We start from the raw sequence: 16,055 nt of genomic DNA on the forward strand, positions 1-16,055 counted from the left end.
ACCATGGGCACTTAAGGAGTGCAAACCACTCCTCTCCCTGCTCCGGCCAGCCCCGCCCCAAGAGCTACTGACTTCAATAGGAAAACTAAAATGATAATAACGATACGCCATTATCATTTTATTTTTCCTTTTGATCAATGGGGCGACACTCATTGCCTTCGCGGAGGAGCCGTCACCTGAGCAATCCACCTGCGATGAATAGAAAGGACAATGTGAGGCCCCTTTCTATGATTCTTAATTTGAAAAGTGTGCATAGCCATACTTTATTTATTTTAAATTGATCTGATTAAAGGGTTGAATTTGGGTCAATCTGTCACGATCCTTTTCAAAATCCATGCCCAATCAACTAGGAAAGAGTGGTAGGAATTGGGTAATGTTGTACCCCAGTCTCACTGCAAAAGAATACACTCTTATCACATTGTTAGAATTATAACCAGTGCACACACCACTGTCTAGGCAGCAGAATGGATTACCCATCTTACTTCACTGGCGAAAGATTCTTTTCTCTAGAATGCCTGCAACTTTGTAGAGACGTGCATGACAGAAACTGTTGTCTAACTGAGTGCACGGATTATATCAACCTCATAAGAAGGACAGTGTGAGCCAACCCCCGGCAGCATTCAAAACTGTCTCTTGCATGCTGCGGGGAGATTTCTGAAGCATTTCCCCGAACCCACTGAGCTATGTTCCTTGCTTCAGTATTTGCATCCATCACATGCATTTTTCCTTGAATTTTCGTTGACTGCAGTTTGATTTTAAAGGTTTATACAATATTTCGATTGGTGAAATGAGTGAGTTTACAGGCTGCAAGGTATTTTCCTGCAACCAGCGCCAAGAAACCGGTCGGTGTATGTGCGCTTTATAAGTATTTAACTTAACACAACATTGGTTTCCTGCCATCACTAAGTAAAATGTTTTTTCAACATCCACAGTCTTGTCGCAGGACAGTTGTTATCCACTGCTTGGGGTTAATGGGCACATCAATTCCAAGGTGAATCTTCCATCGTGTCATTCTCTAGGGCTTATGTGCAGGATAGAAGATTGTTGCATGAGCATCACAATTCAATCCCATGCCTCTTTTCCCCTTCTTCTGATGTGGTATGGCGTGCAGCAGACTCTTTTTGTCTGCAGGCTATCTTAAAATGTCTACACTCGAATGCAACAGGCCACATCCTGGCCTGGTTTGTAGCACCCAGTATAGCATCTGTTCCAGCGTTGTTTGTTCTCCTCGGCAAGCTCAAGTCTTTCCGGTCATTCTTTACAAAATCTCCTGCTTGGGTACAATGGAGGAAGGCAATATTTGAACAGAGACCCTAGGCGTGCTGTGAGAGCTGCGTTTTAGGTCCTCGCTGCCTCTGCTTGTGGAAGAGGGGTGGCAGCCATCGGTAGACGCTGAAAAGGAAAAAAAAATATATATATATTAACTCCGAAGCCAACTAATACGAAAAATAGCATTTTTCTCATGATTTACGCTGCACATTTATTGTTACTGGATTCCACTTTAAATACAAAACAGAATTGTGGTAAGAAAATGCCATTCAAATTCTCAAAATGGGTATTAATGCCACATCATGGAGGATACTATTTAATTCAGGCATTATGACCTCAAGGAGACCATGTATAAGGGTTGTATGTCGTTACTACGAATTCCATTGCAACGCATGCCTTTTCCACGCATGCGTTACAACGGAATTCGTTTTCCACGCATCACCTTTACCACGAATTTTCCTTTACCACGCATAGATTTACAACGATTTTCGTTGTAAATTTATGCATGGTGAGGGCATACTCGTTTTAAAGGTTATACCTCTCCCGTTACATGACACCGGACCTCACTCCTTATTATTACCCCTGCCCTTAACCCTTAATCTTTTCTTTTTTTTTTTAAACTAAAATTCCCCTTACCTTTTTTACTCGTCTCCTCTTCATCTTCGTTTGTTACGTAGGTCACGTCGCCTGTACGTCGTAAAGAGGAAGCGGAAGTTTATTCCAGCTTCCTCTCTTACGACGCTGATTGCTTCGCATTTAAGGTTCGTTTTTTTGGGGGGAGACCCCCCCCCCAACCCCCCTTTTTAATCCTACGCTTTATTTTTTATTTTTTGGGGGGGTGACCCCCCCATTTTTTTTTACATTTACCACACATGCCTTTACTACGTATCTCGTAGTAAAGGTATGCTTGGTAAAGGCTGTCGTTGTAATCACGCATGCGTTGTAATGCTTGCGTAGTAAATGTTTTCGTGGAAACGGCCTCGTTGTAATGGCCGTTTCCCATGTATAAGATCACAAAACTGTGTGAGAATATACTGGGACATTGCTCTTGATGTTTACGTTTTTATTTGTATTACATGCATAAAAGTCTTATAAGACACAAAATCTCAAACAAGTCTTATTCTAGCAGCAGAGTCAATTTTACAAAAAACTCATTTGCAATTAGGTTTTCTCAGTAAAAGTAAAACTCGTTATATTTCATTTAGTTAAACTCATATACAAGTGAATCTTCCTGCAATTTTTAGGTTTCGGCTAGACAGTGTATGTGCTGTCTCGAAGAGAAATGTTTTCAATCTGTGGGCTTCAGCCCACACACAGGCTTAACATTTGCTCGCTCCACCGTCTCTCATATTCTTTGTCCCCATTTGTCCGTGTATGCTCGTGTCATGCCTCTTTTTGTGTTTAGCCTTCCCCCAGAGCATGGACCAAGTACTTGTGCCCATCCACTCCTCCCTTTTTAGGAGCTATTTTTGCTTTTGAGCACTCCACATGAGTGCTCATGTTTTCTCTTGCTACTTCTCCTCCCACCCACCTCTGTCCCTGTTGCTTCTTTCCCTCCGCAGCTTGTGCTGTAATGTGTGTGTTTATATACATATGCATATATACACACACACACAATCCGCAATCCACCTCCTGGCGTGCACAATCAAGCCCAATCACTGTTGTTAGTTAAACATCCTTTATTCTGGCAGAACAAGTAGCATGACGTGTTTCGACTCAGATGAGTCTTAATCATATCCAATACCATAGAGTCACTTATTGGTCTAATTTATTACTGATATCCATGAACAGTGACTAGGGACAAATTACATATTTCCAACCGGTAATGCGAGAGGTGCAAGGTGTAACTGTGGTTCAAATGTAAGTTCACATTTCACGTTTATAGATGGAAACAGTAGCTGTTTTTTCTCCAATTCGATGCATGGATAAATCCATAACAGTTCTTTATTTCACATCCTCATTTACTTGCCACCTGCATACAGTTACTCTCATACATTAGTTATAGGACCACAGTACACCTCATGCCCTATTATTGCTAAATGGATACTAATGTCCCAGAAGTCACAAAGTTCAAATACCAGAAGTCACAAAGTTCAAATACCTCAAGTCCTTTGTTTAGAAACATAATTACATACTCTTTTTCATGTCTTTAGAGGATTAATTCCACATATGGCAGAGATTACTGCACTATTTTGCAATCCAGTCATGACACTCCTATGGAAAAACCTAGAGGTAGCAGGTTTCAAAACTTCTCTGCCTTCTATAAATGAACACAGGCACAGCTAGGACATCTGCCTCTTTCTCTCTTCTGTCCTTCATTCTATATCTTTCTCCTCCTATATTTATTCTGCTGCCTGCTGCTCGTTTCTGACCTTTATTTTGCCTCTTTCTGCTTGTTTCTGACCTTCATTCTGCCTCTTGTGCCTTGGTTCTGACCTCTATTTTGCCTCTTTCCGGAAATTTTTGACCTTTATTCTGCCTCTTTCTGCTAATTTCTGACCTTTATTCTGCCTCTTTCTACTCGTTCCTCTCCTTTATGTTGCTGCTTTTTGCAAACTTCTGAACTTTGTTCTGCCTCTTTCTGCTAATTTCTGACCTCTATTTTGCCCTTTGCTGCTAGTTTCTGACCTTTATTTTGCCTCTTCCTGCTCGTTTCTCACTTTAATTTTTGGCTTTGTGCTCATTTCTGACCTTTATTCTGCCTCTTACTGCTAGTTTCTCACCTTCATCTTGCATCTTTCTATTCCTTGCTGACCTTTATTCTACCTCTTTCTGCTTGTTTCTGACATTTATTTTGTCTCTTTTTGCTCTTTTTCCCCTGGTACCGCGGGGTGCCTCAAGGCCCCAGCAGGCTCCCCTCATCTCACAAGTCTGCCGGCAGGGAAAGAAATGAAACCTCCTCTTCCAGTGGGTGGGGGCACTTTCACTACTCCTGCCAAGAAAACGGAGTGTTTGCGGGAATTGTCATAGCTCACATCTCCCGCCAAGCAAAAGCAAACAGGTATGTCCCTGGGGTGGAAACCCCCGAAGGCCCAGCCAGCTCCCTGCAGGGTGAGGGAGCTGGAATTGCTCCCACCCAGAGGGAGCAGCTATCTTTCCATGGGAGAAATACGTTGTTTTGTTTTCACGCAGGCAGCCTGCTCCCAGCCGGCTGGAGCATTTTTAAAGATCCCACCGGCTGGAAGCAGATTTAGGGGCAGATTTATCAATATTTCATGCAGCGCAGCAAGCCACCCTGCTGCACTGCGTGAAAGGAAAATGGTGGAAATGTGGTGTATTTAACATTTTACGATGCATCCCTGTACATAGCAAGCGCTGGCGCACGTGTGGCAGCCTAGCATCAATGCAGGCACCATTGTGCCATGGTCAAGGGTGCCTGCGTTACAGAGAGGATTGTTTTTATGCAAGAAGGACACCTTCCTGCACAAAAACAATCCTCCGAGGCATTTTCCTCTTTCTTTGTAAGCTGCAGAATACAGCAAACAAAGAAAGATGAAAAAATGAGAAGAAATATAGATATTTCTCAACGTTAGACCTCACCTGGGGAGGCGTCGCATTTTGACCTATTCCCAGGTCTACTAGTAATGATAAATCTGGGAACGTGCCACAATCCATGGGTGGATGTTTGAAAACACCCATGCTCCACCTATGGAACACCTCTCTGGGGCAGGGTAACACAATGCAGTGGTTTGCTCTGTGCTCTGTGTTGGGTTATTTATCAAGGTGACCTTGTGTGGCTTGATAAATGTCGCGTCACCCTTGCACCTCCTTGCGTGGGGAAACTCATTGATAAATCTTCCCCTTTTTATTTGCTCCTATTTGTAGGAATATTCGAAAATGCTCCCTCCAGATGAGTGCAAACAAGTTTCTCGGCCCTTGGTAATGCAGGCAGGGAAACTAAAATGTCCCGGGAGTGGGTTCCCTGAGACACAGTAAGTGAGCTGGCCCCAGTGGATGTGGCTCCCCTCCTTTTTAATTAAAGTGACAGCCGTGGGGGATGGGACCAAAAAAGGCTCGAGGGGGGGCACAGGCCTCCCTCCTCTTACTAAATATATAGGGCTACGGGGTTGAGGTCCCAGGGGCTGAAAGCAACTTAGGGAGAGGGACCCAATGGATGTAATCCCAGGGGCCCTAAATGGGCTGAGGAGGGAGGGCCCTACTGTTGCCCTCCTCCCCACATATATATATTAAAAACAATGGCGGGCACCATTTTCTTTTCTTTTTGCCAATATCCCACCAGAGCCCAGAGGGATCGTGGCAAAAACTGCTGATTTCTTTTTTAATTTCGGTTGGCAGGATATCCCTACCCATCATTTTTTTGAAAATGTTTAGGACAGGGTACTAAGTCCCCAAATCGTGTAATGGCTGCCAGTAACATTTTTCTTATGTTGCTGCAGCCAATCATTGTGCTCGCACCCGCGGGAGTCTGATGGCCCAAGGGAAAAAAAAAGCTTCCTGGGCCAATTTGAATGCTCTATTTTTAAACTGCCGCTCCCTCGAGACTCTAGAGAGCCTCTCGCGGACCCTTCCTTTCAGATATACAAATATCTTTTAACCTCAAGAACTACTGAATGGATTTACACCAAATCACAAAAAGCAATATCTGCAGACAGAGCTCTAGCTTCCTGCCAAATTTGTTGTAATTCCGTTTAGCGTTTTTTGCGGTAGCACTTCTTAAGCAAGTCTACAGAAAATACATGGGGTTTAGTGTTTTGAGACTGCTCTCTTTTCTCGGCCCCCACCTGACGGATAACCACAAAACTTTCCATGCACAATCAAAGTAAAAAGGAGCATTTACTTGGAAAGTTTCCTGGAAATTCATCAAACTGTGCTAAACTTATTAGCAGCACAAAAAATGCAGTTCCTATTAAAACGCTGACCTAACTATACCTACCCAGTGGCAAACAATAAATATATCATGCCGCAGTAGTTTGCTAGTTTTCTCTTGTCTAACCATGCCCTAATTTTGTATGTTTTTCTCTTTCCCCTCACCTGTGATCATTATATATGGTATTTACATCTATATCATTCAAAAGAGTTACATATGAGAATATATATGTAACATACATATTTACTTATCAAGTTTTATTTTCAAGTTTAAATTATTTACTTATCATTAGTGCATACTTTCCTATTACTTGTGACATGTAATGCTACATGTACATATCTTTTGTAATTCTGGTTTAAGCCTGTTTTCTGTCAGTATATTTGAATGGATTTGTTTAATACTTCAGAAAATATAAATAAATGTTTAGTAAGAGATTCAACCTGGGTCTCGGGGTATTTTAACCCACATCGTTGGCACAGTACATAAAGTGCCACCCTTAAAGTAAAGCCCTTTGTGAAGTTTTTATGCATGTTAAACTTTTAAGTAGATAACCATTGAAAGACGTAAACAATTTTGGTACATATTTCTCGTCTTACCCTCCAAAAATTGTAGAAATCGTTTAATCTGGCATTCTCTCTCCGCCGACAACAAATCTTTGCAAAATTAAATAAGGCTGCCATCTACAATAGAAACCTTTGGAAAATCAGTTCACTGACTATCAAATGGCATTGTAGTGCAATAATAATGGCAGGGTGTGCACAATACAACTGATAACTAGGAATTTTGACAGCCCCATAGATCTTAATAGTAACTTTACAACAGGTCAGCCTTCCAGCCTCATCTGTGCAGCAGATGCCAGTCTTTAATATAAACCCAGATTTGGGTGTTTATCCTTAAGGAAGCTAGAATTAGGAACTCAACTTGTCAGTGGATCTAAAGAAGGTCAGCACCACTTGACTTTTAGGTGGTTAACCATGTGCTACTTTTTCACATAGTGTTTGTCTCTAAACGAGTTTTGGGTGGCAAGCCCCAAGAGCTGTTGTATCGTGACGTCTATCCTACATAAATTGTCACACTCACAAACTCATCCATACGAGCTAATCCTCTTCAACTGACTATCAGCTGGGTGCAGCAGGACTATAAAGTTTTGCTTTTTATCCCTGGCGCATATTGATTCCTTTTTTGCTTCCCTTGCTGGGACTGCCATTGAGGTGACTAACTGTGGAGGAATCTGAAAACGAGGACCCACTGCGGACCCCGGGACTGCGAGGACCAGCATTCCTGAGAACAACTGCAGCTGGTGCCTCTTCCCGGGAGTGCCCCGCCCCCTTCAAGCACTTCTCAACTGCTCGCGGCCCCCGCTTCGCGGGAGCCGCTCGCAGCAGGACTATAAAGTTTTGCTTTTTATCCCTGGCGCATATTGATTCCTTTTTTGCTTCACTTGCTGAGACTGCCATTGAGGGGACTAACTGTGGAGGAATCAGAAAACGAGGACCCACTGCGGACCACGGGACTGCGAGGACCTGTATTCCTGAGAACAACTGCAGCTGGTGCCTCTTCCCGGGAGTGCCCTGCCCCCTACGTCTATTTTAATGACATCTCCAACGCCTATCACGGGACGCGCGCGGGACTTAGCACGGGGCTAAGCCCGGGCAAAGGGCTGGCCCTCTGAGGCCCGAAGAGGTCGAAGAGGTCGGGCTGGGTCCACCTCCCTAACGACATCACTCCCAGAGCACGTAAGACTTTGACTTTGCTCTCATTCTATATTGTTCACTTGTGGCCCACCAGATCTATATTATATCGTTTGGGGGTGTGTGGTGTGCTATAATAGCTGTTTTAAACTAAGACAATTAAGAAATATCTGTAACATGTCTACTAGAAGTAGTAGAAGTAAGGCAGCGGCTGGGGCAGCGTCCGTTATCGGACCAATAGATAATTTTATTAAAAGGACCAATGATGCTATCGATCTCAGTATCTCGCTCCTCGAGCGTAGGGTCTCGCAAGATCTGGAAAACGCGAAACGCTCTTCTCTCGGGTCCATTATGTTAGCAACAACTCCAATAAGGTCAAGAAATTCAGATACTAATTCGCATGTAGCTCCTATCCACGAAATTCGACCCGACCTTCATACCATACCTAACGTGGTCAATCTATCGGCTACGATTCCTTTAATTGATTCAGACCTTGACACAAGTAGTGAACTAGAGAGAACACCGGACCTAAATATAGACTTCACACCAGAGATTGTAGTTGAGAATAACGAGAAACACCCTACAGATAGGCAAGAAGGTGCCATTAGAAAGCTAACAAAACATTCAATTCATCCTATTCCCCCTGTTGTCAGAAAACGTAATCTGCCAAAAGGCCAACAGAAGAAAGGTACAAATAAGCATCTAAACGCTAATGGACCAAACATACCTACAGAGACACTAAGTAAAAACATCCATGAGATCCCACCTGTGTGTACGGATAAGCCTGATGCTCTCATAAATAGCGATCAATTAGTGGAAAGATTTGGCGACCTCTTAAGCATTTTTATATCGCCAATTGAATCTAGGCTTGCCCGTATTGAGAAACAGTTAGAAGCACTCATAGTCCATAATAAAAAAGTTGATGGTGCCCCTTCAATAGAAATCACCAGTTCAAAGACAAGCACTAGTAAGACCGCATTACCTAAACCTAAGGACCTTCCAGTACCTGACCCTGTGACAAAAACAAAACCTATGCCATCTCTAAGGAAAGAAACCGTTACAAATAAACCTGTACCTCCTAGTAGCCCAATTTCTAGAAACGATACGAATACTCAATTTACAAATACCCAGGTTGAGAAGCCGCACACAACATCTCATAGTGGTAGAAAACACACAACCAATTCAGCGATACTTTCCCTACCTTCCAAAGGCCTCGGACCTCTCATGATCTTCCCTACACCTCAAGGCAAATACCCTCACGCATTAATTTGTCACCTGAGTGTGGGGCCTATGTGCTGGTTTTGGCCAAAGTCCCGAAACTCAGGAACGATCAAGATGAGACTTCCACCTCCTTAAAAAATAAGACACTACACTGGTTGATAACTAATTGTAGTTACCCAATAGAATGTTCTGGAGAAATTACACATACCCAGAGAGTTGGATGGATAGGTCCTCTGAAGAAAAAATTTGAGGGGGACTGCGTAATCGTCACCTTTAAAAAAACGATATGGGCCGAAAAAACTTTGGCCAGGGCCCCTTCCCCCTCTACCTGGGAATTCAATACTACTCTTCTCCCTCTGGGGTATTTCTATAGGCATTTAATAACCACTCAACCATTTGCGGTAAATAATCAGTTCACTTCCTTTTATGATCAACATTTCACATCTGAAAGTAACACGCCCTTCTTCCATCAAAATCCGAAATTTTTCGATCTTACTGGTCCAGCACAATGGCACCAAGGTCAAAATCATTCACATCTGACCACCCACCCGTACTTGTCTGCAACGCCACACTATGAGCACAGAGATGCCCGTTGGCGCCAAGTTGCCACTGCCCCGGGCAATCCATATAGCATTCCTACTCATAATAGATTCAGTGCACTGTCCGGTCTGGATTTTAACGACTGACTGACTCACGATCAGTTCAAAGAGACAGATGGACATACTGTGAATAGGGGTGCATTGCAAATATGTAAAATATCAGTTACTGAGGATAAAAACATAACACTTACTCCTGGTAGCCATACTTTAAACGCCTTCTCACAACATAGGCCGGAGGACTTGGCCAATTTATCATCAACCAACTCTATTTCTAGCACTATTGCTAACTTAACGAAAATACCAACATCCTCCAACTTAAATCCAGTTACTTCACAACTTCATCTTACGTACTGGAATATAGCTGGCTTGTCTGCGAAACAGACTAACCCTAACTTTTTGTACCAGATCAACCTGAGCAATATTATTTGTCTCCAGGAAACTTGGGCTACTGACCCCATACATATAACAGGGTATAGAACTTTTTTCTCTGCAGCCAAAAAATCATCTTCTGGTAGAAGTAAGGGTGGTTTAATTATATATATAGCAAACACTTTATATAATGAGGACATTCTTCCCTTAAAACTGGAAGAGAAGTATCAGATAATTGTCCTAAAGAGAACCAAACAAAATATATACATCATTGTAAACTTATATAATAATTTGAACACAGAGGACCTGACCAATCTCTTTTCAGAGATTTCCCTAGCCCTCCAAGACCTGCGAGCACGATATGCAAAGCAGTCCTGTACTATAGTCTGGGGCGGTGATTTTAATCTCCATCTGTGTAGAACCACAAATATCGATAGATGCGGTATCGAAGGGGATGGTGACAATGGAATAGCACACTTTTCACATTCGGCTGAGGGCGAGAAAATGAATGAGACTATGGCAGAACTAGAACTGGGCTTTGCCAACGAGATAAAGTCCTCCCCAGTACCTTTTTTGCCAACATTTAATGGCAGAGGCCTGACGAGCCTGATAGATTATGTCCTAATCTCAACATGTAAAGGCCCTAACATAGAACTATTCGAAGTGATTAAAAATCCATTAAGCGACCATTTCCCAATTACTATCGCACTAAGCGAACAAAAAACTCACAAGAAGCCTCACCTAATGAGTATGCTGGATCAGCAAGAGCTCGAACTAGGATCCTTGAATGGGTACGCATTAAAATGGGGAAATATTGATAAAGGAGCTGTAACAGCAAAAAGAGTCCAAAAAAATCAAACCGACATAATTAATTGTCTAGACTTAAGTATAAAACCCAGAGAGGTTTTGGCTAGTTTTAATACCATCTCCCACAATATAAAAAAAGAACTTACCAGAACGTGTAAACAAAAAAAGAGCTAGGCTGAAAAAGGTTGGTTTAGTCCAGCTTGCACAAAAGCTCATACGAAGCTAAAGATAGCCTTAAGCAAGGATAAAAGAGATAGAGGGGAGGTTACCAGATTAAGAAAAGAATACGCCGTAGCTTTGAAAACTAGAACACAAGAGATAAAAGCTGATCTATGGGAGCGTTTAAGCAAAAGTTTGGAACTAAAAGATAGTGCCACTTTTTGGGAAATAGTCAGATCCCCTTTTTTAACAGGTAGAGAGGACTTACCGTCCATTGATGTTGCTATTAGCGACAGTGAATGGGTGAGTTACTTCTGTAAAATGTTTAGTGAAGCAAATACACGGGGAATAGAACACATTGACCACCCGACTGAGGTTGTTTTCCCAATACAACTGCATTTCGCGTATGATGAGGTACAAAAGGCACTTACATCCTCAAAAATAAGAAAAGCCCCAGGTCCAGATGGGGTGCCAGTGGACATTTTTAAATATTTAGCAGATCTCTGGTCCCCGCTCTTGACTAACGTTTTAAACGCCACCATAGAAGAGGGCCTAATAGACACTTGGAAAACCTCAATATTGGTCCCTATATTCAAAAAAGGGGACCGAAATAGTCCATCTTGTTATAGACCGATATCACTCCTGGACTCGCTCGGGAAGATCGCAGGTCGAATTCTTCTCGAGCGACTCCAGGATTGGACAACAACTCACAACACCATTTCGGCAATACAATATGGGTTTCGTGAGGGACTAGGCACAGTGGACCAGGCATTAAACCTGTCTCTATTGGCAGGAAAATACGTGGAGGCCAAGGGGACAGCGTTGCACATGGTTTATGTTGATTTATCCTCAGCGTTCGATTGTGTAATACACTCGAAGCTGTGGAAAATCATCTTAGCTATGGGTGTCGATCCTCCGGTTGTGGACTTCTTACGGGAACTGTATACCAGAACAACTGGAAGAGTAAGATTTGGGACTAAAGGACAGCTCACGGAAAGGTTTAGGGTGGAAAAGGGGGTCAGACAGGGATGCGTTCTGGCCCCTTTTTTATTCACCCTGTACACTAATGGGCTAGAGACTGCCATGCTACTAGGAAGTAAAGATCTTCCCTCAATCGGTCGTCGGCAGATACCAGCTTTGTTGTATGCCGACGACGCGGTTATACTAGCAAGAACTCCTGTTGAGCTGCAGAGAGCACTAGACAAATACTGTGCCTTTATGACGAGTCTAAATCTGACGCTTAATGTAAAAAAAACATACACCATGCACACAGGCAAGAAAACCAGAAAGACAAGAAGCTTGTATGTAAAGGGTGAGGCACTGGACAGGACTGCAACATATCCATATTTGGGAATTGTAATTGATGACAAATTTAAATGGAAGCCAGCGATAAATGCAAGGAAACTAGCTTTTCTAAGAGCAACAACGGCATTAAAATCGTTTGCTCAAAAACTGGGTCAGAAACCAACATCAGAACTGTTAAAAATATATAATGCAAAATGTGTCAGCACTGCCACGTACGGAGCTGGGATATGGGGGTCAGCGAATGTGGAGGAATTGCAAATAATTGAAAACTTCTTTCAAGATACTTACTGGGCGCACCGAAGAGCTCCTCCACATATGCCTGCCACTTAGAACTGGGCATGGACTACATAACTGACACCATAAAAATTCAACCAGTAATGCTGTGGCGCCGAATTTGGGTTACAGAACAATGTCATCTAACAAGATCAATTATACAAGATATTCAGTCACTTGATCATTGTAGAAAAATAAAATGGTTAGTATATGTCAAAGCCTTACTGACCGATTTAGGTTTTGAAAAATATTTTGCTGAGCCGTCAACAATTTCTGTGATCTCAAAGGCAGACTTAAAAAAAGCTTGTTTGGCGCACCTGGGCCAAACACGCCTGTTAAAAGAGATAGGGAAGCCCTCTGTCCAGCAGGCCTTACTAGCTCAGACTGTGTTTTCTGTCGAACCTTATTTGATGTGCAGTCTAACCCAATTCGAAAAACTGTTGCTGACACGTTTTAGATTTAACATGTTTCATTTAATGGTTTCTTTCCCCACGCATAACGACTGGTCGTCAAGAACAATCCCATGTCCCTGTGACTCTGCATCCCCACAATCGACTATACATACTATTCTCTTCTGCAAATTTTATGCAAGACCACAATCCCGCTGGCTACTCCCAATACTGAAAATCTGGGGCCTGCGTCAATGTCGACCAGCATATTTGGCGCTCCAATACCTTGAAAACGAAGTCATTGCAAAATCGGTGGCTTGCTTTTTGAAATTTTGCATACGCCATCGTCTAAATCTCTGATATAAGCGACTTAACTTTGTTGTATAACAGGTGTTTTTTGACCCCACTGCAACGAATGTATGTTGTGGCTACGACCTAATGAATTGATAATATGAGAATAGAGATTCATATGAATATTGTTTTCAATGATTTTTTTGTTTTAACTGAGATAACTGTATAAATCTATTTTGTTTCTATGTCTGAACTTTTATGGTATTTCTGCAATTATGGAAAACCGAATAAAGTTGGTTTTGATTTGATTTGACTATCAGCTGTGCTAGGCTAGGTGCTTTTACATGTTTAACACTATCTGCTTGGTTAGCTTTAAAAATTACAATATTTTGTTCTGAATGGCGTCCCTCGGTTTCTCACTTAAACCATACTTCCTACCAGAAAGATGAGCACCTACATGTGGAGGCTGTATGAATCACTGAGTGGATGTTCCCTGGAAACACAATGTGTCCTGTAAGAGGCTCAAGGTTCAGGCTGTGGTGTCCCGAGTGGGAAAACTGTGGTGCGTCCATGGAAGGTCCTATGAAAGAAAGTACAAAGTGGATATTAGTTGCAACATAAGTCTGTCAAAGTATTAGTGTTTAGAAGTGCATTTTCTATTGCCAATCAACTAGTTAAAAATTTGATTTAATTAAAGCTCAGCAGGATAAAGTGGGTTTCAAAACAGTTTATCAGAAAATTGACTCAACCCTAGTTGCGCTGTCTGATGTCTCCTCTTGTAGGTTCTGGATAGAGATCAAAAGCAAAGAAACTTAGGGACACAGAAGATGTTTAATTGACGTATGGGGTGGCTTAAGCTCAGGATCTAGCTGAATCATTGACACACTGTGGTGACATGTACATTGCATGAAAGGCTGAGTAAGGTTGGAGTGCATGTTCGCATGCTTTCAAGTTAGAATACTTCTCTAGAACTAAAGGGGAAACCCAGTAACCCAGGGTGGTCCCTCTCGGGGAAGTGAGGCCCTTGACTTCCACAGCAATAGAGACAGAATTGATCTACACAACTCCTCAAGGGAGTAGGTTCACTATTATGCATTTAGTACATTTATTACCATATATCATTGGTTGCGAATATATACATTTATTCTTAGCAATTATTTACAATAGTCACACCAAATACCAGTGAGAGAGGGTCATATAGGATAGGGCTTAGATGGACAATAATTGCCAAACGCAAGAAGCAACCAGAAGTAAAGTTAGGGAGAAAATCAAAGGATCAGCTGACTTGTGCAAAACAGTACTGGCTAAAATTACATTGTCTGAATCCAAGGGCTCTTCCAAGAAAAGCACAGCAAAATGAGGGAAGAAAGTCACAGTAGCAGTTCAAAAGAGAGGCACAATAATAATCTATAAAGGCGATCAGTGGCAACAGAATGTCAAGAGTAAAAGACAAACTATATAACTGCACACAAGGTTAAATCAAAGTAGCTAAAGCACAGCTGCTGGTGCTCAATAGAGGTCTGTAACATATATTCATGGAATCAGGAGTGGATAAAAAGAAACTAGAGATAAAATGGAGCCCAGAAGATGCACACTCACTTCACAAACATGCCATAACTTCAAATAACAATGCCCATCATCATGCACCCAAACAGTCACTATCATATGCCAAGACCTGTGGCACCGTATATCCAAACAACCACCATCATGCACACATCCAGCATCATCCACCTACATATCTAGCATGATATGCCAACACAGCAGTAATTATGCACTCATCCAATCAGCATTTCCCAGTGATCTTCAATGCCACTCCAAAAACTTTGATGTAGATCTAAGTAGGAATAATTTAGTCACAATCGCTGCAGTTCACAAAATCACAGGGTTTGAGACTTTAAAATCTCTACTGATATGCTCTAACCCTTCTTACGATTTAGTAAATCCTTTCCAAAATTTAAAATGGGGCTAGCAACCCATCCTGCAACTAGATCTTATTATACCACTTATCGACATAAGTCAACATGTTTCTGCTCCTCCTTGCCCAGCCGGGTCTATGGAGCATTCGTCAGGACTCAATAAAAAATGATTGTTACTCACACCATTTGTGTAGTATTTGGAAGTGGATATTATGTTGCCACTTGGTTTCTTTATCAAGGTTTTGTTGTACCTCTTGGTCAATGAAAACGGGCGTCTTCGGGGTATGTAGATACTTCGATCTCAGGCCGCATCCGGAAAATTTCCGCTACTCGTGCGGGCTCTGCCCCCGGGCTCCCTTCCCCGTGATCAGCGGCTTGTGACCATTGTGGTGATTCACAAGGAAGGGAAGCCGAGGGACCGTTGTGCCTCTTATAGATCGTATTTCACTTTATGCAGACGATATACTGTTGTACCTGACGTCGCCCCGGAAATCGTTAATTGTTTTGTTTGATGTCCTTACCTCCTTAGGTAGGAATTCTGGCCTAGTCATCAACTGGACTAAGTCTTACATATACGTTCTCTCGGGAGGTGTCCCCCATTTGCCGCGTTGTTTTCCCATCTAGATTACACCGACGGGTTTCAAGTATCTTGGGGTTTATTTATCGTTGAACCCGGTTGTCCGATACCAGCAGAATTTGCTCCCTCCACTAAATCGGTTGAAACTGGACGTGGTGGGCTGGCGCAGGCTGCCGCTTTCGCCGCTCGGCCGTGCAGCGCTTTTTAGGATGATGTCGTTGCCACGCTTTCTATACGCCCTTCAGAATACCTTTGATATAGTCCCCGCGTGCTATTTTCGGGCGGTGGAGGGTCTCCAGAGGAGGTTGATCTGGGATGGGCGATCGCGTATCGCCCTCGCCAAGCTGACGCTTCCATGGTA

The 16,055-nt window shown here is 42.6% G+C and overlaps 1 protein-coding gene across 1 annotated transcript in view; it reads right to left on the reverse strand.

The window, feature by feature from the left end:
- Nucleotides 1-251: 251 nt before the first annotated feature.
- LOC144799349 (hepatocyte nuclear factor 4-beta-like) overlaps nucleotides 252-16,055 on the reverse strand; it is a 307,123-nt gene continuing 291,319 nt past the window's right edge. The window contains exons 9-10 of the mRNA XM_078670608.1: nucleotides 13,659-13,781; nucleotides 252-1,392 (exon numbers count right to left, since the gene is read on the reverse strand). Of these exons, the coding sequence (XP_078526734.1) occupies nucleotides 1,259-1,392; nucleotides 13,659-13,781 (257 nt within the window). The 3' untranslated portion in view covers nucleotides 252-1,258. The remainder of the gene's footprint in view (nucleotides 1,393-13,658; nucleotides 13,782-16,055) is intronic.

The sequence above is a fragment of the Lissotriton helveticus genome, chromosome 12, assembly GCF_964261635.1.
Source record: "Lissotriton helveticus chromosome 12, aLisHel1.1, whole genome shotgun sequence".
In the NCBI taxonomy this organism is placed as follows: domain Eukaryota; kingdom Metazoa; phylum Chordata; class Amphibia; order Caudata; family Salamandridae; genus Lissotriton; species Lissotriton helveticus.